Here is a 20,925-nt window from a genome sequence, read left to right as displayed (position 1 = left end):
TGACTTAATTAGGCTCATTAGATTCGTCTTACAATTTACAAGCAAATTATGCAATTAATTTTTTTGTCTAGATTTAATACTCCATGCATTTGCCGCAAGATAGTTTTGAAATTTTGCATCAAGGCGCAAATTCAATTCCGTTTGGCATGATCCTATTGGATCTGTGCCGGTCAATCGGCGGCATTGGCGGATTCGATCCGCTACAATAATCGCGGCTACTACCAAATGGCGATGAAGGGCTTGCGCACGTGAATTGACGTGATCTATCTACCTGGAGGGCCCGGCACTTGCTTTCTGCTACGTGCGGGTCAACATTGATTTCTGCTACGTGTGGATCAAGGCGGACGCAAAACTCAACTCGAGATGGGAGATCAGCGGACTGCGGGACCCACATCATAATTCGCCAGATCAAGAAGAGTATGTTACAGTCACGTGGATTATCGAGGCAGACAAACCTGCTCCGACTACTCTCGTCTTTGCAAAGACAAATTGGATAATTATAATAATCCAGCTATACACACGCGAGGGCTGCCATGAAGCTTCAAGAAAGTTTACTCGGCTACTAAATCGACGCGGTATCGCTGACCTCGACTACCCGGCGACGGCAAAATTCCAAATTTTGTCTCCGATTCTGGCAGCAGCGACGCGACCTCGACTCTCCGGAGGAAAACATGCATGGATGTTGATCTAATGGCTCAGATTGAAATTTTCATAGTTTGCATAGAAAAATTGATTTGCACCTAATATGTTCTCTTATTTTTAATCGTTTGGTCTTCTAATTGTACATGCAAAGATGGATACGGCACATGCAATTCTCGTTGCTGCATTGTATGCACGCATGCATCGAAGAGGCCGGAGGAGTGCGCAGCCTACATGAAGATGCGTCCACCCCCGACGAAGCCACCACTTCCGTGATCAGCAGAGGCCGTGACCCTCGGGGGCGTCTATATGTCGCTTTAAGCGACTTAGGCGACAGCATCGCAGAAGCATGCGCGGGCAGCGGGCAGGCGCGTGCCGCGCGCGTCAGCATGGCGCGAGCGGCAACGGAAGCTGGGGCCCGGCCCATTAAGCTAATTGGATGTTAGGCCTGCCATTTGCTTCAGAAGTGGTATTTATTAGGAAATATTCTGATAAAAATTGTTTGGAAATGTTCTGTACTTCTGAGTTGTTTTCACGGTTCAAAATTCTTTTGTTTTGGCATGCGGATGCGCTTCAAATTGATCGCTTCATTGCACTATATCCAATGAAGCGAAATTGTTTAAGGGTATTTTGTAAATGTGCTTTCCTAATGTTTCGATAACAGTTCAAATTGTTTAAGGGTATTTTGTAAACAATTTTAATTGTTTAATACTTTACAGATATATTTGTTTTCATAATGCCGCGGTTTTTCAAAAAGTGTTCCGGAACATTTCAAAAGCGTTTAGGAACAATTTCAAAAATGTTCCGAAACATTTCAAAAATTATTCCGCAGTATTTTCAAAAGAGTTCCGGGACATTTCTATATTGTTCCAGAACATTAAGACAGTTCTCAAAAGTGTTTCTTTTTCAAAAGTGTTCCGGAAACATTTCAAAAGTATTCCGAAACATTTTAAAAAGTGTTCTGGAACATTCCAAATTGTTCGGGAACATTTTCCAAAGTGTGCTCCAGAACATTGTCACAAGTGTTTCGGAATATTGTTCCGGAACATTAAGACGGTTTTCAAAAAGTGTTCCGGAATATTTTCAAAAGTGTTCCGAAATAATTCATAAAGTTTCGGAACATTTCTTTAGTGTTCCGGAACGTTTTCAAAAGTGTTCCTGAGCATTTTCAAAAGTGTTCTGAAATATTTCAAAAGTATTTCGCAATATTTTCAATAGTGTTCAGGAACATTTCTATAGTGTTCCGAAATATTGTCACAAAGTGTTTTGGAACATTGTTCCGAAACATTAAGACGATTTTCAAAAATGTTCTGAAATATTTTCAAAAGTGTTCCCGAACATTTTTCAAAAGTGTTCCGGAACATTGTCGAAAGTGTTCCGAAACAATTTCAAAAGTGTTCCGAAATATTTCAAAAAGTGTTCCACAATATTTTCAAAAGAGATCCGAAAAAACATTAAGACCGAAACACTTTTGGGAAACATTTTCCAAAAAGTATTCTGGAACATTTTTATAGTGTTTTGGAACATTGTTCCGAAACATTAAGACGATTTTCAAAAATATTATGGAATATTTTCAAAAGTGTTCCCGAATGTTTTTCAAAAGTGTTCCAGAACAATTCCAAAAAGTGCTCAGGAACTTTAAGATGATTTTCAAAAAGTGTTTCGGAATATTTTCAAAAGTGTTCCGAAACAATTCAAAAAGTTCCGAAACATTTCTATAGTGTTCCGGAACATTTTCAAAAGTGTTCCTAAACATTTTCAAAAGTGTTTCAAAAATTTTTAAAAGTGTTTCGCAATATTTTCAAAAGTATTCTGGAACATTTCTATAGTGTTCCGGAACATTGTCACAAGTGTTTTGAAACATTGTTTCGAAATATTAAGACAATTTTTTTAAAAAAATCTGGAATATTTTCAAAAGTGTTCCCGAACATTTTCAAAAATGTTCCGAAACAATTCAAAAAAGTGCTCAGGAACATTGTTCTGAAACATTAAGATGGTTCTCAAAAGTGTTCCGGGACATTTCAAACTGTGTTCCGAAACAATTCAAAAAGTGTTCTGCATTATTTTCAAAAGAGTTTCGGAATATTTCTATAATGTTTCATTGTCACAAGTGTTTTGGAACATTGTTCCGGAACGTTAATATGGTTTTCAAAAAGTCTGTCAGAATATTTTCAAAAGTAATCCGAAACAATTCATAAAGTTCCGGAACATTTCTATAGTGTTCCGGAACGTTTCCAAAAGTGTTCCTGAACTTTTTTCAAAAGTGTTACCGTATGAATGGTTGGCTTAGCTTGCGTGTGCCTGCAGAAGATGATGAATGGTTGCAGAATCAGCCGGTCTGGCCCGGGCTGGCGCTGGCTGGAGCTGGTTATCTCCAGCCCAGCCATTTCAGCTCAGCCAAACAGGCTGTCAGTGTTTGCATGAAAAGTACCCAATAAATAGTGTTAAACACTTTATAATGTTTTGAATGATTAAAAAATATTTTTAGGTTTGTTTAGAAATATTTCAGATTGTTTCAAAATATTTCAAATATGGTTGTAGAATATTGCATATATGTTTGGAGAAACATTTCAGAATTGTACTGGAACATTAGAACATTTGGAAAAAGTTATGAAACATTGAGGACTTTCTTTTGGAACATTTGAGAGTGTTCGGGAACATGCTGATTTGTTTGGGAACATGAAAAGTTTCCAATAAATAGTGTTAAACACTTCATAATGTTTTGAATGATTAAAAAATATTTCAGGTTTGTTTGAATAATATTTCAAATTGTTTCGAAACATTTCATATATGTTTGTAAAACATTTCAGAATTGTATAGAAACATTAGAACATTTGAAAAAGTTCTGAGTAAATGTTATAAACACTTTAAAATGTTCCAGAATTCTAAATGTTGTTTAACACTTCAAGACGCTAAACAGATTGTACAATAGAATAGGGGGAAAGCCTTCGGCGATGTAGCGGCGCGCAAAAAGCACGCGCGATGAATAAACGCCCCTACCTAATGCACGAAGGCAAAAGCTAAGACTATGTTTGTTTCCATAAGTTTTTTAGCCCCTATCACATCAAAAGAAATTTTACTGTTTAGAAGTACCAAATAAAATTTGTTTATAAAATTTTTTTGACAGATGAGTGCTAATTTGTGATACGAAACTAATGAGACTAATTAATCTATGATTTGCTACAGTAACAATTCATTAATTATGAATTAATATACCTCACTAGATTCGTCTCGCAGTTTAGCCCAGAATTCTACAGTTAGTTTTACAATCAAACTTCATTTAATACTAATAAATATCAAAAAAAAATTTGATGTGATATAGTCTAAAGTTTAGTCCCTGAAACCAAACAACTCATAAATCAAATTAAAGAAGTAAAATTAGGATTAGAAGAAAGAAACGAGAATCCTACATGTCATTGGTCCATCCTAATCTATTAACAAAATTAAAATAATGGTAAAATGAGGCCTCCAAATTCCATATCACCTCCTGGGTAGAAAATAGAGAACTGAGTAGCTGACGAATTCACACGAGAACATGTGTTGAATTGATATTGACCGATCTAATAGAAAGTGAAATAGTATTAGATGAGCCGGATAAAAAAAAAGAAAAAATCGATGTCACGTCCAGCATACGGAACAGCCGAACAACACAGCAGAACTCCGTAGCGACTTCTGCGCTTCTCGGCTTCTGCGACGCGATGGCTGGCAGAAGCCGAGAAGCGCACAAGTCGCTGGCAGCCACGGCCGCGATAAATAGAATTGCCCGTGACCGTCCGCACCAAGTCGCTGTGGCGGCAGGATCCAGGACTCTCCCCGACATCGGACTTAGCTGTCCATGCTTCATGAGTCATGACGCATGCATGCTCGCTACAGACACGGCCTGCCCATATTGCTCACCGCCGACGACGACGGTAATGAGTAATCGAGTTTCTCGTCATTCTAAAATTTTTTAGATAGATCAATAAGGAGCTAAAATGATCGTGTTTGTCTATATTTGTAAGCTGTAACTCATATTTAATATTTAATACTAATTGATTCTCGTATGCACAGCGGCCATCGGCGAGGTCGCGGCCCAGGCGCCATGCTCTGCCATTCTTGTTTGATGAAAGCTTTGAGATCTTGTTCCTGGAATTGCCTGTCAAGCAGCCGTGTATCGACAGGAATTGGGTCGTGTTGACAATCAAAATTGACATTAGACAGAACCGACCGGTCTGGCCGGTTTGACGTTGTAGTCGATATGGCAGAAGACGATCGGTATAACCGGTAGGATTGACGACCAGTCTGACCGGTCTTCGAGGACTTCGAGTGTAATTAGATTATTTCATAGATTCTTATCTGTAAAAAGAATTTCTTGCGGGATAAGTCCACCCCACCCTATAAATATAAAGGGTCACGTCCGATTGAGGGCATCCAATCAATCAAATAATACAACTTTTATCTTTTTATCTTTTCTCTTTACCCTAGCTTTTCCAATCTACTATTTGTTGTTCCTCCTTCGTCTCTATGTCGATTGAGGGCGTTCTAGGTGGCCTGTCGACCCTAGAACAACCATACGTGCGTCTGTCCCGACGGGTCCTTCCCGGGCGATGCTCGTTGGTTTCCTCGCCGGTCTGCCCGGCGACAATCGGTATGACCGGTATATCCCGACCGGTCTGAGCATCGGCGCTGCATCGTGCCGTCGTTCGCTGCGCGGTCGAGCGCTTTCGTGTGTTGGCTCTATTTCTGCGCCAACAAGTCGACAGGGGATGGCTGCAGGCGCACAACGTCCTCGGTGCAGCCGCCACCGGCGTCCTGAGGTTCGCGCGCGTTCTCGCCGACGGCGCTCCTCCCTCACCCAACGCCGTCGTCGCGCCGGCACACCGCTCGTCCCCAACTCGCCGTCGTCGCGCCGGCGCACCGCACGTCCCCAACTCGTTCCACCGTCACCACCTGGGCCCTGAGCCTGGCGCTCGGGAGCGGCGGCATGGTCTCGCAGGAGGTGAGCTCGGTCACAGCGGATGAACTCTGGGACTATGCAGCACAGATACGGATACAGGGATACGTCATTTTCCCAAAAAACCCGATACGCGGATACATTTTAGTATTTTTTATAAAATAAATATTAATGCATATTAATGGTAGGAAAAGGAAAATAAAAAAGAAAAGAAGAAGAAAGGAGAAGAAACTAAGAAAGCCCAGCCCAAGAGACCACCAAACAGCCCATATAACCTTGACCTAGCGCTGCCACTCTCCCGAGACCCCATTAGGTGCCGGCTTGCCACCTCTCTCCCTCTCCCTCCTTCCTTTTCTGCCCTCCCCATCCCAACTCTCCCTCTCTCTCCCTCTCTCTCTCCGCCTTCTCCACCGCCGGCTCCCTTCCTCCCGCACCCCCGCCGCCTCCCCTGCCACTACTACTCCCTCGCCGGCCCTCGCCTCGCCTCCCCGGAGCTCCCTCCTCCCAGCGCCGACGGATCCCGGCACCGCCGGCCCTCTGCTCCCTCCCTCCCTCTCGTCTCCTCCCACGCCGCGTCCAGGCTAGTGGCGGCGGCTGCGCGTCCCACACTAGCCGCTGCAGCGCCGCCCCTCCGCCCTCCCTACCTCGCTGGATCTAGGTGGTGGCGGAGGACCTCAAGCCCGGCGAGGTGCGCGAAGGGGCGGGGCACGAAGCAGGGGCGGCCTGCGGTGGCGCGGACGGCGGGCCTCATCGCGGACCTGCGGGCTGCGGATGGCGCAGGCGCGGGGCAGCACCGCCAGCCTCGAGCCCTGCCCCGCCGCGCTCCGCCATCTCTTTCCTCTCTGGGCCGTATCCTACCAAATAGGTATCGAATCTGAGGTTTCCCGGACCAATACGGCCCAGCTCGTGGATACATCTTGGATACGTATCCTTGGCGTATCCACCGTGTATCTGTGTCGGATACGTATTGAATACGTGATACGGCAGCAGGGTGACTTATCCATGTTGTAGAGCTCTGGGATCGCGGCGGATTCGATCGTTGTCTTCCTCACGAGGTGCCTGTGGTGATTGCTCACCAGAAGAGGCGGAGCTGTTTGAGAGGAAGATCCGGTGCCTTTTCTTCCTGTTGATCCGGTGGTCCAGATTGAAGTTTGCACGGTTTACACGAAGGAGTTAGTCTGTGTTTGGCAATGGGCCGAGCAAGCGGCTGAGATTATCCTGCGCAGGTCATTGGCATGATCTACATATAACATGATTGTTCATCATTGTTTTCATGGATTTCATGTACATGCAAGCCACACATAATACACTTATTCTCTCCCTAGGAACGGGCAGTAGGAAATCATCAAACGAGATGAGATATGGCTGTAGCCTGCAGCAGCTTCTCCGGCATTGTTTAATGGAGAACATGATGTTGAATCAGTTGTCGATGTAAGCTTGCTGAAAGCTGTAGCTGAGGCTCCTTTCGTTACCTCACTGCACGGAACAAGAACATGAGCGTAATTTTCCCAAAGAAAATGAAAATGAAATGGTAACGCAGAAATTTGTAGGCAAACTTGAGAAACATAGGCAGTCTAGCAGAAGATTCCAGTATTTCGCATTTAATTCGTAAATAGGGAAACTCTTTTACTGGTTACAGAAGTACATGTCAAGAAGACAATTTGAGGAAGGTAAAAATTGATGATCTGGTTAACAAAATGCTGATTATTTTCTTAATGACATACGGAATGCAATTTGGATGAAACAGCTTTTCTGGAGTCTCCTTTGGTTTTGACCTGATCACTAACAAAATTTTACATTCAGGGTTTTCGAATGTGCTAATAAAAGTCAAATATAATTTTGAGATTGCTGAGCAAAAGCCTAACACTCAAGAGAATTTTCATCTACTTAAGGAAAACTAGTGGGTGAAAAACGTTTGATCAATTGCATATCACCTTGTCAGTCAGGTATAAGCTATCCAAAACAGCAAACCCTGCAGCGACGCCGCCTTCATCTGATGAAGAAACTTTCGTCCGCATCAAGTAGCCACTTTGCTCATTGATTACTACCTTATCTTTGTTCCTGATCAGAAATTGAGCAGCGTAGTACCTTTTCATTAGAAAAAATGCCAGCATTTGCAAACCACTAGTGTGTTTGTTTTTAAACTACCATACCGCAAGTAAGCACCATATATTCCAAGCTCCGAAATCACAAGACCCTCATGGCAAATACCACCACGAACTAGATAAGCAAGAGAAGCTTTTGGGAAGATTCTTTGCATAAGTATGTACGCTGCAAGTGCATCCCCTCCTTCCTTCTGGAGTCTGGTAAGTGTCTCTCTCAAATCAAGGCCATAAATATTGTTCCCTGTATATAGAAAGCATATTCAGAAAAAAAGTAATAATTATGTGCATATGCTAATGTAAATACAAACCTCCGCCTTCACGTTGAGGCTTCAACACAAACAACTCAGGCTTTTCAATTGCAGTTTTAACAATCTCTTCATCATCCAAACTCCATAGACCAGCAAAGCATTTACGAAGCTTAGCAATTTCCTCCTTATTTTCAAGAAACCTATCGAAAGAACAAATGATGGTTACGAAAACTTGCAAGTTTTTAGCCTACATAAAAGGCTAATAATTGATCTGATCATTACAGTAGCAGCTGAGTAGTATTGAAATACCAGTACAGGCGACCTACAAGCATCACATTTGTCTACGAAAGCATGTAGATCTATAGTGTCATATACACAACATATGAATGTTCAAATGTGTACTATTTGTTACTGAAGAAATCTTATTACCTTTCAAGCACATTGGGCTTTGCTAGTTCTTGTTGAATCTTTTTGGTTCCCACTAAATGATACGATATTGAAGGGCACTTCACAGCGCATGATTGTTCAATCAAAAGTCTTGCACTCCATTCCTAGAATATATAATAAGCTTATCATGGTAATTTGAGAACATTAACATAACAAAACCAACAAGAATGCATCCAAATCATGTGGGACTGTAGAAGCATTCAAACATGTTCGGCTAAGAATGGAACAGCTTAAAGAAAAAAAAAACTGTGGAACTTGGTGTCTGAAAAGAAAAGGCTGTGTGGAAAAGCAAAAGCTATGTACTCGTACAGCTTCTGAAGGGTAATCATTTGGTGTATATCCAGCTCTATAGTACACCACAGCAACTTTCTTGCCATCTCTGCATTTTTCATTTCAAAACATAAAATTCTAATGAACATACTGCAAGGTTAATTTCTCAAATGCCTAGAGAAAATCATGCATAATTTATTTTTGACATATATGGAATTATGGATACATACACCACAAGAGTTCCATCAGGGAGAACCTGCCCTTCGGCCTCCACCTGTGACAATGTTTTCCTAATAGTTGTTATCCCATATGTGAAAAGTTGTCAAGGGAACACAAGTTTGATCTTATGAAGTTTGATATTGCCTAAAATTCAAATATAACAGTGTTTCAAAATTACCAAACACTTTATCAATCTCAGGCTCCCAGCACCAAACTGGATACACAGATATTGGTGAAAAGGCAGTGACAAGATTGAACTCAAGATTATAGATGGGAAAGTAAATAATGACAGTTATATGGGTAATAATTGAATAAAGTCAACCAAGCGGTCACTATGCAGGAATCAAACAGTGGAAGTTGTAGTTTCCATCATTACAGAAAATAAGAAAGTAGAATATAAAAGGATATGATTCCTTCAAATGGTTAGTAAGCCAGTATTGGTCATACATATTTCTTTCTTCAGGCTGAACAATCATCATAACTACAGCACTGATAAATTCATGGAAAAGAATGGCAGTCAATACTCATTTGGATAGTAGTATAACATAAAAAAAATGCACGTTCTACTAGAGCATACCAAACCTGTCAACATTGAACTCAGCCCATGCTCTGGCCAATGCTTCAGCAAATTTACTGCTAGCCGCATTTCCAGGAACCCTCTTTGGTTCCAGACTTAATAGATGTACATACTGATTAATTAAGCTCCTGTATAGCAATTAAAGAATGCTCAATTGAATTCCAATTGTGTTGAAGACACAAAAATAATGCTGGTCAGTTGAACAAATAAGAACCACCAAGGCACAACCAATAAAAGGAGAAAACTCATGCAAAAATACAACTAAAAGTACATTTTCCCTATCCACTTTCAGTTTCAGAACTTGGAGCGGAAACTCTTCAATACTATGCCTTCACTCTCCAGAAAACTATAGCCCTACTAGAAAAGAATGTAGTAGGTACATTATTCGCTAGCTTTTCATTACTTGTAAAATGAGAAATATATTTGTAACTTAGTAATGTTACAAAGTATGCTACGATACTGGACCCTAATATTCATTCTCCATATCAAAGCAAAAATAAACATATGAAATAGCCACAACTAAAGCCTATTGTTCTACCACGTGTAATTTAGCAAGTGCTACTTATCTGTTATTTAAGAAAATAGCAGAATTTTCACAACCAAAGTGTTCAGTACAATATCTTTCTATTATTGAAACAGTTTTTCTCTTCTTCTTCTTCTTTTTTTTTTAAAAAAAAGAAAAGTTATCTTCATCCACAGCAGGATGTTTCTATTACAGAAATTAACTCTTATAGAAATGATATGCCAGACTTTACCTGTGAAGATCACTTACTAAGGATCCAAGCCCAGGAAAGGATGTTGAAATGGTGTTGAGCTCTATTTGAAGAAGAGAATTTGTTTCTAAATCCAGCATATAATCTGATCGGTGCAACCCTAAGCGAATATTCTGGTTAATATTGGAGCACTGATCAGTAACACCATAGCAAAAACATCACCACCATTTACCCCAATAAAAGATAAGAAAAGTGAACTTTGAGATAACTTAAATTATACTAATATTTAATGTTCAGGTTAAGAAGTTGACATCGAGAAGTTAGAGATAAGATGTGCTTACTAATACTCAGGTTCAGGATTGAACTGAGTAGGAGCGCTTAGAAAATTACCTCCTCCTTATTTATTTCCATCATTTTCCTGTGAATCTCTAAGAGTCTAGATGTGAAATCATCAACCTGCCTTGTTCTGAAATTACAACATGATCAACCACTACATCAGTCCAACAGTTCCATTGACAGAGATTTTGAATTTGTGACCTGGATGGTCATTTTGTTCACTCAAAATTAGATGGGTCGTTTCAAAATTTCAACAATCTATCAGTCAGCACACAGTGCGCACTGGCAATGCACAAGAGAATTTCGAAGGATTCGATGAACTTAACACTATAGGTTAATCAATTAATTCAAGCTGCAAACAGAACTCTGGATGATAATTCATGACATGGTGAGAAGTTAATGTGGAAAAGAAACTTACTTGGACAAAGAATCTTGCAAGAACTTCCCATCGAGGCTAACACGATCCACAAGCTCGTTAAATATGGTAGCCAACTCACACGCCTGCCTCCAAATGGATTCGGGAAGATGTGCTGGGAGCAGGGAGAATGGAGCATGAACCAAACCAACGCCAGGGACTGTTGCTGATCTCTGCAAGAGGCCAATCACAATGCTTCATCAAGATTCAGGAAGACAGCAACTAGCTAAGTAGCTAACTTGTATTCGTTCCCCGTTCCACCAAACTTCAAAAGAAGCTTTCGTTATAGTATCATTCGACAGAGATTCCTCACGCATGAAAGTCTGGTCATGAATCATGATCCAAAGCAGAGGCAATCAGTACATACTAGACCCTCTATCCACACAGTTGAAAAAAAAAAGACCCTCTATCCACAGTACGAACTAAAGAAGACAAGAATACATCACAGGATCTAACCATGCTCATCAAACACTGAGTGACAGAAAAATGATGGAACTGAACTATTAGCTCCAGTGTACGAGTGAAGAAGTGAACTGAATGTTTCCATATATACCAAGGAGGAGGCAAGGAGTCAAGAACCAGAATCAGAACCTGATTTGCCTTGCTTCATTCAGACAGCAAAATAGAAGAGAAGATACAGAGGTCTCTTATCGCTCATCTAGTCCGTGACCTTGCTCAATTCAGCAACAGTAAGCTGAAGTAACTCAGCGCGCTGTCGATGCGCAAGACAAGGGGAGGGGCAAGAAGCCGCCTAAGAAGAAGTAGCTCACCGGGTCGGCGCGGTCCCCGACGACGAGGCCGTGCAGCGCGCACCACGCGGCGGCCTCCCGCGCCATCTCCCCCGCCGTGGCGGGATCCACCGGCGGCGGCGCGGGCACGGGCACGGCAGCGCTCATCGCAGGTTGTCGGACGAGGACCCGTTCAGAATTTCGAACGTTCCTTGAGGGGGTATCTGCAACTGTAACTGTAAGACAACCTGATCTCTGTGGATAAACGCCACGAGTCAGCGGGGAGTTGGCTTTATAGGATAGCCGCGGCGGGGGTTGAAATTTCGTGGAAAGCCGAGGGGGCTGCGCGAAAGTGGCAGGGCCAATCCTGCTTTTTGTGAAGTGTGCCAATCACCTTCTCTGCTTGAGGCAGCACGAATGAACTTTGCAAAAAGATCTGCAGGAAAAAGGTTTTAATAAATATTAGAAACAAAGATAAATGTCTTGGAACCATTTTGTTTCAAAAGCTTCGGCGAAAACGTTTCATGAAAAGTCAGCATATGATCATGTCTTTTCCCGATCCTTTCAGTGCTTGCTTTTAGGACCAGGTCCATCTGCCTTTGGGGTGCAGGCTATAGGCGGCTAGGAGGAGCATTCCTCACTCAAAAGCAATTCTTTTGTGAAAAAGACTCAAAAAGGCGACTCTGTGATTCTATCTCAGTGGCATCCAGCATGCCATGGCAAAGAATGTCCTGTTTCAATGGACCAGCAAGTATAGCAGCAGCACTAAAACTCCACAAGCATATATCCATCTCAAATGAAAGTACAGTATAGCATAGCAAACAAAAGAAGACGTAGATGGTGCTGCTGCTCAACACACAACACATCCACCTGTGATCGTACTCTGATACTCTACAAGTCAGATGGCATTGCTACACCAGCATGTAACGCAACAATCAACAGAAAGGCCACGGTCGCTAGAGATGGAAAATTCCATTTGAGACACCAAGATTGGATAGGTTCAGGCTTGACCGCTTGAGACACCAAAATCTGCGGGTTTGTAATTTTCCTTGAAAATTGAAACAAAGAGGACCAAAAACTTTCCAGCGCAGGTCTGGTTGGGACAAATGAAACAGGAGAAACAATGTGGAGGAGCATAATCGACGCCTTTTAAGTCTGTACAGAAAATAAAATCTACACCAACGTATGACACTGTATGCTGAAGCATTCTGACATTCAAAGATCTCTAGGCAAAGCCGCTGTAGGACATTTTCCCAAGGTGTTCCACAGTATATAATCTCCGGAAGAAGCCTGTAAAAGGGGGGAACACACACATTATTTAAACAGATTATAGAAATAGCAAGCATTTTATTGTGAGTCGACTAATGAAAAGATCAAGTCTGCTTTCCGGAGAAGAGGAAACTAAGCAAGCATGAGATGTTTACGTAAGATAAGCTCCGAAGCAGTGTGGTGGTATATTAAATCTGTATTAGCTTGTCACTATCTCGGCACTGACATAACAAAGCCCATTTAGATGCATGCTTACACAACTGTAGCCTGACAGAAAATAATCCTCTAAGACTAAATACGAAACTAGTGCAAACCAGCTATCCTATTTCAGAGGGTTCATCACTATTTAATGATTAAATAGAGCAAGAGTAGCTATCAAGATCACATCGGTACCTGCATTGTGTATTCAGCTGGGGCTTTAACAGAAGGGTAGATATTTACCTGCAGGTCATTAAAGAATCAAAGCATGAGGCAAATTTGTGATAGATGTATTTTGATAAAGCATCGCATACAGAACATTTCTAATGACAGTAATACAAGAGCAAAATGCAACTTGAACACCCTGTGCAGCAGTACATGTAGGCAGAAATCTTAAGTAAATATATAGACAGAAATTCTGCCTGACATCAAACTGAGATATATATCAATATAAGATTTGCTTGGAATTGATCTGCTAACAAAATAACGCAACATTTTAAACTGGATGCACAGTTTCCGTGGGAGTTTGTGGGCGGTACATGTGACATATTGCGGTGTGATTACCGTTCTCCAACTTTAACAAAAAAAAAAGTGGTTATGAACGCCATTTCATTTGATAGGATACTAGCACTTCTTTCTATACTTGTAGGCTTTCTTTCTTATATATCTATGCCAATCAAATTATGAACATAATTGACTATCAGGATGTGTCGGATAATAAGATTTTGCAAACGAATGGATTTATTGATCACACCTCATTACAGTGAGTGAGAAAAGTAATGTGTAACTTACGGATTTTGGATCAATTGTAAGCCCAGATAGCGTGCCTCCAGTGATCTTAAAAGAAACCTAGAAAAATGATTATAATCAATAAACAGAGCAGAAAGAAACCAACAAGCTATGTTCAAAACAAAAGGAAGTGACGAGAAAGCTTCTGAAGGTCTCCTAGTAACATCCTTTGTTAGAGACATACCTTAGCATAATTATAGGCTTGCCAAGACAATGGCTCTTCTAAATCAACTGCCTGAAGATCCTTATTTATTTTTTCCATGATGTAGTCATCCAAGCTAGCTCCATTCTTAACATTATCTTGCTCACTGTCACTATCTTCAGTATATGCGGTGCTTGAAACTGACCGAAATGATGAATTTGTTCTCTGTGTTGTTCTAGGAAAAAATTTAACAGTACCAGGGAAGGTAGCCTCAATGCTCCTACCACTGAGGCCCCGTCCGCTTGAAACAATTCTCCATTCAATCGAGTGTTCTGTCATTGAAACTGTCCCAATGGATGGATTTCCCTCATATGATGCAACTCTTCTTCGAGGGAATGGCATTGTAATCATGCAGAACTCCATAATGAAGGGAGATTTGTAACCCTCCATCAATGTCAGCTTAAATAGAAAAGCGCCTTCATTTTCAGAAACCATGGACAACTGGTAGAACCCTTTAACAGGAGGAGCAATGTTGCATGGTGCTTGATAATGCATCAATACAAAATTTCCTAATGGTGGCTGAAAAACAAGGGTTTGTTTATTATCAGTGGGATCTGAAGCTTGAACACAATGATGGAATGATGACACTTCAACATGAGCAGTTTTTAACCCAGTCAGTGGCAAAGAAACATCAGGTAGTCCTTCTAGTTCAGCCCTACATGTTACTTGTCCAGAAACAGAAAGGAAATCTGGCACATCATCGCGGTCATACAGTGCAGCATTTATAGTCTCCAGGCTAGAAAAGAGAATCCTTTGCCTCCCTTTGTACAGGTAGGGCTTCCAGGCAGGTTGCTTCTGGTCTGTCGGAAGAGGATCACCTGAAAATCCAGTAGTCCTTATTGAAGTAACATTGGTATAATTGAGATCCTGAGGTTGACCTGCAAAAAAAATGTATTAGCTAGATTGTTCATTACAGTGTACATCCCTGAAGAAGCTTTACAATAGAACAATATGAAGTATTATATGCTATCATAGGAGGCTTTGTTAATACTAACCAAAAGGCATTGCCCCAATGATGAAGTTCCTCAGTAAATCCTTGTCAAAAGGTCTAACACCACCTTTTAAGGAGTCTGACTGAGCAGCACCAACTGGTGAAGAGACTGAAGCAGTCGGTGCAGCCACAGGTGCAGCAATAGGCTTTGATCGTGCTGAAATACCTATACTTCCAGTCAATGAATCCAACAGTCCACCAACAGAGGGCCCAGAGCTAACAATCACCTCAGGTTCAGCAATATCACCAGTAATTATGTCTCCAATAACATGCGCAACCATAAATGCCCTATCATTAAGGTGTAAACGTGAAAGCTAATCAAGTTGTTGCTTGAACAACATCAGATGTTTTTCATGTAATGAACATAATCCTTAATTGGATGCTGAAGATGGCACCATATCACTAGGAAGCATTTTCATATTAAGTGATGGTGGGGTTGGCGGTGAAAAAAACAAGAAACTTAGACATTTAAAAAGAAACACAGCCCATAATAGGTGAGCAAACTTACATTACCCTGTTATGCACGGAAGATTGAGCAGGATGGAAGAAAAGTTGCCATTCTCCTTGGCCGAACTCCCACAATCCGACCTTTTTAAGAGATTCTCATACGCTCTAAACGACTGAGGATCCACCAGAGGCAACACAAGGACATAATACCCTCCGCGCTTCTGCAGAACCACCGGCCAGATCATGAAGTCATCCGATTCCTCTTTATTAATGTGAAGCGATATAACTTGGCGCGTGATGGGATCATCGACCCAGGAATCCAATCCCACAGATGATAGGCTTGTACGAATACCGGAACCTCGTGCAGTGCCTTCCCTACAGAGTGACAAAGATATTTCAGTTATGTATTACATTGTTCCTACTTCCAACAGCATTGCTGCATTATGCCACAACAGCATAGGCTCATGGTTTCAGTGACTGAAAGTGATCCGCAGATATCGAATCTTTTAAGCACCGTATGGTTTGTACTTTTAATGTTTTTTTTTCTTGCTGTTCTACATGTATTAGGATCTCACTTTAATCAGTCTGTGGTGTTTTCAAGCAAAAAAAAACATTGATGTATCATTCCGTCTCTGGATATATATGGATCATATCCTAACACCCAAATCACTTCTACTCACAAGTACAGTGCACTCCAGTGACTAATCTGCACGCATCCGCACACCATAAGCTGACCGAAGAACCAAGGGAACGACGGCTAACCTTCTCCGGCGGTCGGCGAAGGCGGCAGCGACCTCGTGGTCGGCCGGCAGCTGCGGTGGCGTCGGCGCCCCAGCGCCCCGCCCGTCCCCGTCGCCGCCACCTCCGCCCTCCGCTTCCCAGGATGCGCGCCACCGCTTCTCCACAACCGCGAACCGCCTGACGGAAGGAAGGAAGAGGTGAGCCCCCATGGGATCAGAAGGGCCCAAATCCTGACCGGAAAAAGTTCGTATGGGCACCTGGAGAAGGCCACGGCGTCGTGCGGCGTGAGGATCCAGATGGCGCGCACGCTGCACCCGCCGCCGGACATGGCTCGCCGGGTAATGGGTGGGAAGGAGGTGTGTGTGTGTGTGGGGGGGGGGGGGGGGGGGGGGCGGGGTGAGGAGGAGGAGCCGTGCCGCTGACTCTGCTGCCGCGTTGCGGACTTGCTGGACGGAGGTGGAAGACGACTTGATGGGCCGTGGGGGAGGCTTGGCGGCTCAAATTCTCTTCGATCCACGCCTCCGGCCCGTGCAGCCCATCCGCGAGCCCGTTGTGGGACTTTTCTTTCCCTCAATTTTTTTAGAGAAATTTTACATTGATTGAAAAAAAATAGGTGCCGTCAATCTGATAAAATTCTATAGTGGTGAAGGTAGGAAGTTCTCAAAAATATCTAGAGTAAAGTATCTGATACTTCCAAAATATGGGACCAAGCGGCTGAAAGTGATCGGGTGCTCTAGTCTAAGTGGGGGAGGGGGTGAATTAGACACTTTAAAACTTTAACCTATGGTTCCAACTAGTTTGTATAAAAACTTAATCTAAAACATGCTATCTAGATGTGCAACTACGGTTCATCTTAGTGTGAAACTCTCATTCCAAAAGAGTTTTGCAACTTATAACCAAACCTAGCAAGATATTACACTAGAAAAGTAAAGGCACACAAGTTGCAATATGAAATGCGAAAGCTTAAATATGAGGGATGAGAAGAAGCAAACTCTCGACATGAAGATTTATTCCGTGGTTCGGATTGCCACAAAGGCGCCCCTACATCCACATTGTTGAAGCACTCACAAAGAGTATTGTTTCTGGCAACCAAGTCTCTTCCGTGAACACAATCACAGTCCTCTTGACCCGCTTTCCACTAAGAAGTTAAGCTTGCCCACAAAGGAGATGGGTCTCCACTCTCCGGTACAAGATTGTCGTCGCCGCTCCACACCAAGCCGGAGGGTCGATGACGTGCCGGCGAGCCACCAAATGCTCCAAGGGGTCGGCGCACCGAAATACTTGTTGGTTCACTGAAGAACCAGCCACAAGGCACAACACCTTGCTCTCACACTCTCTAAGGAGTTAATCCTAGCACTAACACTCACAAAGTTTGTGCTAAGTTTAAGAATTTGATCTATTTGCACTTGGATGGTTTGGAGGTGTTCTTGGATGTGTACGAGGCTTTTATGAACTCTAGCAACTCCAAAATGGCCGGGAGATGCCATATATATAGCCTACAAACTCGAAATAGCCGTTTGTAGCCGTTGGAGACATTTCTGCGTAAGCACCGGTTTAACCGGTGCTTAGTCACCTATTTAACTGGTCACTAATGGCTTTAACTAGCCGTTGACCTTTTTTGACAAGTTCTGCAGCTGAAAAACAGTGCTATCGGTTTATTCGGTGATAGTATCGATTTAACTGGTGCTAAAAAGACTTTCTGGAGCAAAAAACATGCTCTCTGGACAATAGTACGGTGCATTGCACCGATGCCTTTTCTACTAACATGGGTTTAACTTGTGCTTATAGAAATCAGCTTCAGAGTGCTTCGTATTTTGATCATAACTTTTTACTCCGAACTTCGATTTCGATGATCTTGTACTCTATGGAAAGCTTGCGAAATTCTCTACAAGGTTTTGCAGAAGTCCATCTCATTTGACTAATTTTTGAGCATCGGAATAACCGGTGATAGGCATCGGTTTAACCGGTGCCACACAGAAATCAGCTTCTTCGTGTTTTGACCATAATTTTTTACTCCGAACTCCGATTTTGACTTGTCGAATAGACCGGTGCAGAGTCATAGGAAGAATCGATGCTACTGATTTTTGCATAACTAGTCCAATTCAGTTTTTTTTTGAGTTCTTTCTTCATATTTTGCTTTGGTAATCCTTTTTACTATATTTTTGGGATCTAAAAAGATTCACTTGACAAATTTGTTAGTCCCATTGATTGTGTTGTCATACAATTACCAAAATCACAAACAACGGCCTCATGGGTCCATATTCCTTACAACGGCTAGAAAAAATTCAAGGGAATAACTACATGAAAGTATCCTTTGATACTTTACTATCATTATAAAATAGCTATTTTTTATTAAGATTTTTGACATGCAAATTGTAGGGAATGCAAATGGTGTTGTTTTCTTTTCTGATGCCCTATACTACTTTTTTAGTTTCAAAGACTTCGTAACCAACTTACTATAAGATTTTCCTTTTTCCCTTTATAGAGTCATACTTAGTACCCTAATATGCGGTAATGGATGGTTGAGTGCATGTCATAAGTGTCATATGTAGGAATAAAGATCATTCTTTCCCCGGAAATGTAACTCCTAGTTTGTGGGCTGCTGCAATAAAATAAAACACATCCAACGCGTCACAATAAGGTACAATAATGGCCTATGGCTTTGCCTTGTTATGATAAATTGCAACTTGTGGAACATTTGTTTTGCAAGAAAATTGCCTCTTTTCTCTCCTCTCCATCACCTAAAATCATGCATGCCCGTGCAAAGCACAGCCTATAAAATGGCCAACCCTAAATGTGTCATACTAACAATGCGCACCCAAACCTTGACTAGAACATTTTTAATTCATTGTTGGTCGTCTTTTGTACTGGATAGTGAAGTGAGGGGAGTGCTATAATCATTTGACCATCTTTTGCTTGGCATAAGACCAGGGTTAATCCCTATAACTCTGAAGAAATTTCTAATCTACCAGAGCCAATAGCATAGCACACAACAAAAGAATACTCCCTCCATTTCAAATTATAAGACATCCCAAGAATCTTAAAGAGTCAAAGTAATCTCAAGTTTGACCAAGATTATAGAGAGAAATATAAAGATTTATGATATCAAATTGACGTACTATGAAAATATAACTAATAAAAAAATCTAATGGTACTTAGTTTATATAATAAATGCCATTATTCTATATATAAATTTGGTCAAACATAAAAAACTTTGACTCTCCAAGATTGTTGGAATGTCTTATAATTTGAAACGGAGGAAGTACTTCACAAAATCGACGGGCCATTGAAATAGTTTGCTACATGGCCATTGAAAAATGTAAGTATGAGGTTGTGAGTGATAACCTTGTACACCCCTGAAGTTCAAAACGAACGTCTTAGATGATTCGAAATAAGAAGCATGAGAGACATGAGAGATAATATTTTTAAAATTACTAGTTTAGTCCAAAAATAATTTTGGTATGATAACTTTCAGAAAAAATATTTTAAAACTAAATAGGTTAAAATATACTATATATCATCCACTTCAATAGACGCTTATTGAAATAACAATGTCCAGATCATCCCTAAGTAGGGTCAATACTGGTAAGAATAAAACAAGAAATAGTTGTTTAGTAGAATCTAACTCTAAGGGAAGTAATAGGAGGTTAGGTATAACTGTATAAGGTAGTAACAAAAAGTGTTTATGAGAGTTTGTAGTGAAATATTTAGAAATTTATTTGTAAAAAGAATCATACTTACTTGGATGGAGAAACTTTCTATACTAAATCGCAGATCTTGATGAAATTTACAACTTTATAAGCCCACCTGATTACCTGAATGGCCGTGCTTTGTGACAAGGGTTGTGTGGGGCCTAATCTTCTGGCTACATTTTATGGTGGGACCGGATACGATCCACTGGCTAGTCAGTTTTATTTGCATTAGACACAAGGCGTGTTTCGTTCAAAGGTGGAGCAGTCCATATTATTTGTCACTCCTTTCCTAAAACTCATTCTTCTCAGGTTATACAGCATTCTAGTTGTAAGTTTAACAAAAGTGCATTTCCATCTATTCAAAGGAGTCAATAATAGGTTTGTACCAAAATATATGGTGCTTGACTGACCTGAGAAATTTATGGTGGGCAAAGGACAGAGAAACTAATGGTTTTTATAAGATAATTGTAAAGAATAGGAATAGGACATCATCGGCTGGTTTGCCCGAGTGGTTAAGGGGGAAGACTTAAGATCTTCTGCACTCAAGTGCGCGTGGGTTCGAACCCCACAGCCAGCAGTTTTTTTTTTAACCCTTCTCTTCTCTGTTTTTTTATTTATTGAATTTTTTCTGTGTTCTCACTAAAATCCTTCTCTTTCAAATTTTCTACACCAAGCAATTTCCTTCTTTTATTTTTTTAACTTTGTTGTTTTCACACTGAAATCCTTCTCTTCTCTATTTTAGTTTTAAAGTACTTTGCTGTGTTCTAACTAACTTTTTCTTTGTTTTTTAAGAATGAAAGTATTAATTGTTGCATATTAGTATATTACATTATAGTCTTCCCAAGACTCTGTAAGGTGAAGTTTTCATCTGGCTATTAAGTTCTTGCAAATGGTCAAACTTTTGGAGTATTGCTGCTAAATATCGATTTGGCATGCCTATCGATTTCAAGGGTTCTTACTCCCTAG

The 20,925-nt window shown here is 41.2% G+C and overlaps 2 protein-coding genes and 1 non-coding gene across 4 annotated transcripts; 1 reads left to right on the top strand and 2 right to left on the bottom strand.

Annotated features, from left to right (window-relative positions):
- Window positions 1-6,753: 6,753 nt before the first annotated feature.
- LOC120699640 (glutathione synthetase, chloroplastic-like) lies at window positions 6,754-11,892 on the bottom strand. 2 transcript variants are annotated; one of them, XM_039983654.1, is made up of 13 exons: window positions 11,673-11,892; window positions 10,906-11,075; window positions 10,542-10,617; window positions 10,194-10,324; window positions 9,444-9,566; window positions 9,270-9,350; window positions 8,873-8,953; window positions 8,676-8,751; window positions 8,355-8,476; window positions 7,986-8,125; window positions 7,726-7,918; window positions 7,507-7,633; window positions 6,754-7,048 (listed from the first exon to the last, which is right to left on the bottom strand). In XM_039983654.1, the coding sequence occupies exons 1-13, from the start codon at window positions 11,796-11,798 to the stop codon at window positions 7,046-7,048; spliced, it is 1,449 nt and encodes a 482-aa protein (XP_039839588.1). In that variant the 5' UTR covers window positions 11,799-11,892; the 3' UTR covers window positions 6,754-7,045. The 2 variants fall into 2 exon arrangements, with proteins under 2 accessions (XP_039839588.1, XP_039839589.1); XM_039983655.1 differs by having other exon boundaries at window positions 8,682-8,751; window positions 11,673-11,891.
- A 499-nt stretch (window positions 11,893-12,391) lies between these two features.
- Window positions 12,392-16,652, bottom strand: LOC120699639 (AP-5 complex subunit mu-like). The gene is made up of 8 exons (XM_039983653.1): window positions 16,525-16,652; window positions 16,289-16,444; window positions 15,593-15,901; window positions 15,084-15,367; window positions 14,071-14,966; window positions 13,890-13,946; window positions 13,293-13,340; window positions 12,392-12,920 (listed from the first exon to the last, which is right to left on the bottom strand). Exons 1-8 carry the CDS (start codon window positions 16,593-16,595, stop codon window positions 12,846-12,848), a joined length of 1,896 nt encoding a protein of 631 aa, XP_039839587.1. The 5' UTR covers window positions 16,596-16,652; the 3' UTR covers window positions 12,392-12,845.
- A 3,801-nt stretch (window positions 16,653-20,453) lies between these two features.
- On the top strand, window positions 20,454-20,536 carry TRNAL-UAA. Its single transcript has one exon. It is a non-coding gene; the product is annotated as a tRNA-Leu (tRNA).
- The last annotated feature ends 389 nt before the right edge of the window (window positions 20,537-20,925 follow it).

The sequence above is a fragment of the Panicum virgatum genome, chromosome 3K, assembly GCF_016808335.1.
Source record: "Panicum virgatum strain AP13 chromosome 3K, P.virgatum_v5, whole genome shotgun sequence".
NCBI classification, from domain to species: domain Eukaryota; kingdom Viridiplantae; phylum Streptophyta; class Magnoliopsida; order Poales; family Poaceae; genus Panicum; species Panicum virgatum.
Note: the sequence above shows the minus strand (reverse complement) of the source record. Positions and strands in the feature narration are given on the sequence as shown.

Bases quoted from the DNA above. Each gene is read 5' to 3' on its own strand.
- LOC120699640 (XM_039983654.1), bottom strand. From the start codon at position 11,798: ATGAGCGCTGCCGTGCCCGTGCCCGCGCCGCCGCCGGTGGATCCCGCC. The intron at 8,752-8,872 runs GTATGTATCCAT...TGAAAAATGCAG, and splicing joins CCTGATGGAACTCTTGTGGT to AGATGGCAAGAAAGTTGCTG. The intron at 8,126-8,354 runs GTAATAAGATTT...TTCTTTCGATAG, and splicing joins AAGCCCAATGTGCTTGAAAG to GTTTCTTGAAAATAAGGAGG.
- LOC120699639 (XM_039983653.1), bottom strand. From the start codon at position 16,595: ATGTCCGGCGGCGGGTGCAGCGTGCGCGCCATCTGGATCCTCACGCCG. The intron at 16,445-16,524 runs GTGCCCATACGA...TCCTTCCGTCAG, and splicing joins GACGCCGTGGCCTTCTCCAG to GCGGTTCGCGGTTGTGGAGA. The intron at 13,341-13,889 runs GTAAGTTACACA...AATGACCTGCAG, and splicing joins TTACAATTGATCCAAAATCC to GTAAATATCTACCCTTCTGT.